This window comes from Pundamilia nyererei, unplaced genomic scaffold (assembly GCF_000239375.1).
Source record: "Pundamilia nyererei isolate P.nyererei 1_Seehausen unplaced genomic scaffold, PunNye1.0 scaffold00102, whole genome shotgun sequence".
NCBI lineage: Eukaryota > Metazoa > Chordata > Actinopteri > Cichliformes > Cichlidae > Pundamilia > Pundamilia nyererei.
The window spans coordinates 2263827-2267249 of record NW_005187503.1 but is presented as its reverse complement, the minus strand read 5'-3'; the positions used below and the strand labels follow the sequence as shown (position 1 = coordinate 2267249).

General features: G+C 41.2%; 1 protein-coding gene across 2 annotated transcripts in view; it reads left to right on the top strand.

Annotated features, from left to right (window-relative positions):
- The window catches only part of LOC102201629 (oxysterol-binding protein-related protein 10), an 89748-nt gene extending 86699 nt beyond the window's left edge, over nucleotides 1-3049 (top strand). For both annotated transcript variants that reach the window (XM_005740721.1, XM_005740720.1), the window contains exons 11-13: nucleotides 62-244; nucleotides 335-488; nucleotides 1778-3049. In XM_005740721.1, the coding sequence (XP_005740778.1) occupies nucleotides 62-244; nucleotides 335-488; nucleotides 1778-1822 (382 nt within the window). In that variant the 3' untranslated portion in view covers nucleotides 1823-3049. The remainder of the gene's footprint in view (nucleotides 1-61; nucleotides 245-334; nucleotides 489-1777) is intronic.
- The last annotated feature ends 374 nt before the right edge of the window (nucleotides 3050-3423 follow it).

Sequence of the window (3423 nt, the reverse complement as noted above, 5' to 3'; positions counted from 1 at the left end):
TATATCTTAAATATCTGCTTTTAACTTAACAACAACAACGGTCTCTGTCTTGCTGCCATAGGGTGACAGCAGAGGTCAAGCACAACCCGACGAACACCATCGTGTGCAAAGCACAGGGAGAGTGGAACGGCACGCTGGAGTTCACGTACAGCAGCGGGGAAACCAAAGTGATCGACACGACCAAACTTCCCGTCACCAAGAAGAAGCTGCGGCCGGTGGAGAAACAGGCGAGGACAGAATCCAGGTGAAAGGCAGCAGAGTTCAGTGAGCATTTTGGGAGCGTTTCACACTCATTTGCCCTCCGACACGGTTTTAAATGTGTTTTGGCTTATAGGCGGTTGTGGCAAAACGTCACCAAGTCGCTGAAGGAAGGGAACATCGACGAGGCCACGGAGCACAAACACAGACTGGAGGAGTGTCAGAGAGGGGAGGAGAGGCAGAGAGCAGCTGATAACAAACCCTGGATGCCCAAATACTTCACTAAAGAGGTACTGCAAGAGCAATAAGATTCAGTCTGAGCTCTAGTTTGTAAACATTCCTATTTCAAAGTATATCCCACTGAACGGCATAATACTATATTTAATAAACAGTGCGCTTCATTTACTGTGAAATCTGAGTGAAAATCTTTGCATTATTTAGTCGCCCTGACAAGCAAAAGAATTTTGAGCCTTGCTGATTGTTTCAGAAGTAAGCTTTATTTTTACCTCGAGGTAACGCCTCTCCTCTTTAGTAGCACACACAGCGCTTGTAACTGTGTGATTATACTGTGTGCTGTTTTTGTGGTGTTACATTTTTGGGTCACAAACTGAATGTTAGGTTTAGTTCTTGCTTCTGCAAAGTCGTGCTGCTTTAATCACCTTTGCTTCCACTATATTGCTGTCTACTGTACAGAAATGGACTGGTTCTTATGTAAAGCACGTTATACACTATGACTCAGGCACACAAGCAGTTTTTTTTCTACATCTAAGTGTTTTCTATCTAACATTCATGCACAATTACATATAAACACATCAGAAGCAACTCTGGGTTCAGTATCTTGCACAAGAATACTTTAGCATTCATACTGGAAGAGATGACCTGCTCTACCTCCTGAGCCACAACCACCTGTAGAGAGAACTAGTACAAGTGTATGTGCAAAAATAAATAAATAAATCTTTTCTTTTTGCTTTTTACTTCCAAAAGATACATTTTGTTCCATATGAAGTGAAACATCCTTTTATATATAATTGACTGATTCCAAGCTCCAGAGTGAAGTTTCTGCAGTTGTCATGTGATCTGCTGGTGTTGGTGGTGGTTGGTTCGCTCTGTTTTTAACCAAGTCCAGAATCAACACAGATTTTAGAGCACTTTGTGCTTCCATCATCAGCTGACGAGCTTTATCAAGAAGACTACAGATGCTAACAGAGCAACGTGGACTTCAGCTTTGCGCACTGCGTTGGTGTTACTGATCTCTTCGACTCACACTGATGCAGTAATTTGCGGTAAAAGAGCCCATGAGCCAAGTAATGGTGTATAAATTAGCATACTTTTCAAAAGTTGGACTTTACTGCTTTCTGAATCCTATTTTGATTGATTTTAGGAAATAATGTTATAATCTAAGACGCTGGATTTCTGATTTTCATATGCTACCAAGCATAAAGAGCTTTTATACAATATTGCAAGTTTTTAAAGATGCACTGGGTGGGATTTAAATGGGCCTTACTTTGTAAATTTTGGTAATTTGATCCAAATTTGAGCTTTATTTTCTTAAAAGGCTTTTTCTCCCTCACCTGTGCAGGGGGATGGTTGGAGCTATAATAACCCGCTGTGGAAGTCAACCTGACATCAAAAACGCTCCTTTCTAATGGACTATAACAACTCCAGTTCCCCGTGCTGAGGAGGATGGGGGAGGGGGTCAAACGAGGGGAACGGCGTCCCCCGTGGACCTTCAGACCCCACCGAGTGACACTACGGCGACACAAACAGGAAACAAACAAGGTGCCAAATGGATCTCCACAGTTTGGGACTCCTGGGGAGAGCAGTACATTTTATATACAGTTGGTAGTATTCAAAGTAGAATATTTCTATTTTTCACCTGTCAAGGCCTTTTTTTGCACACACACATAGTTTATGACGCCTGCCACTAGTCTCCCACTTTGTATTTTTCTTTTTAATGATCAGCGCGTTTTTCTCAGAAATCATCAGTGTTTGTTCCAGGTTTCATGCCTTGTTAGAGTGGATCACATCTCCCGTAACACATAATACTGTAGTTCCCAGATTAGTTTGTTTATAGAGCACTTTTAACATAGAAGTAAATCTACTATTTTGTATCGATGGCTTTTACCAATCAGGTTGGGTCTCTCAGAGCTTTAGAAGAATTAAGCAAACCTAAGCAGATTTAAAACTATTTAAAATCAAATGTACTATATTAGATGATTTAGTATATATTAAAATAGAATATATTACAGCAGGTTACTAGAAAGTGAAGGTCCTGATTGTTTGTGTCTGCACTATGAATGTATCTTGGCACATTTTAATTGTACAGTATGCTTTCCCCATCTTGTACTGATGGCTACTACACATGCTTACGACAGTATGTTGCTCTATCACCTCTGCCTACCAGATGAGCTCCATTACTACCTCTCGTTTCACCATCACATGCTTTTTCTTCCAGAAGAAAACACCGGTTTGTTTGTATTGTAGCCAAGAGCTCCTCTAATCGGTGTTGTATCTGCGCCCCTCAGACGACACGTCCATAATTAGGGAGCCCCTGTACACCCCGTCTGTGCCTCCTGAAGTTAATACTTCTTTGTTTCAGCTGTGGTGATGAGTATGGATGAGGCAGCTTGCAGGAACATGCAGCCATGTTATCACATTTTGGGGGTGGTGGTGGGGGGAAAGAGGCTGCCTCTGTGAAGATGAAGGTCTGCCAGAATAACAATCACTGGGATAACTGCAGGAAGAGGTTCATACCACTGTGTACTCGCGTTTTTATGTCTACATTTGACGAGATATGTGACGATTATTCAGACTGATCGGCTTTTCTACAATAAAGTAAAAAGGTTTTAAATGAAAACTCTGTTTATTTTTTGTCATAAAAGAAAGAAAACCGCACAACCCCGCCTTAGGTTTTTAACGTATGACAGTATTTGTATGCAGATGAGCTCACCCACTCCATGATGATGCTCTGCATTATACATGTGTAAAAAACAAACCTGTCAGACATTTAGACCAATGTTAGAGCTTGTTTTACACAAACACTGACTTTGGCCTTACATGAATCCAACAAGCAATTATTAAATGTGTTTTCTTTAATGAAACCTGGGAACATCTGGGCTCGGGCAAAACTCGTGCATACAGCATGTTAGCTGTCACAGGTGGCCAACCTCTTTTTTCCCCTAGCCATGCTAATACAACTTCAGTTCAATTTTATTTATATAGCAG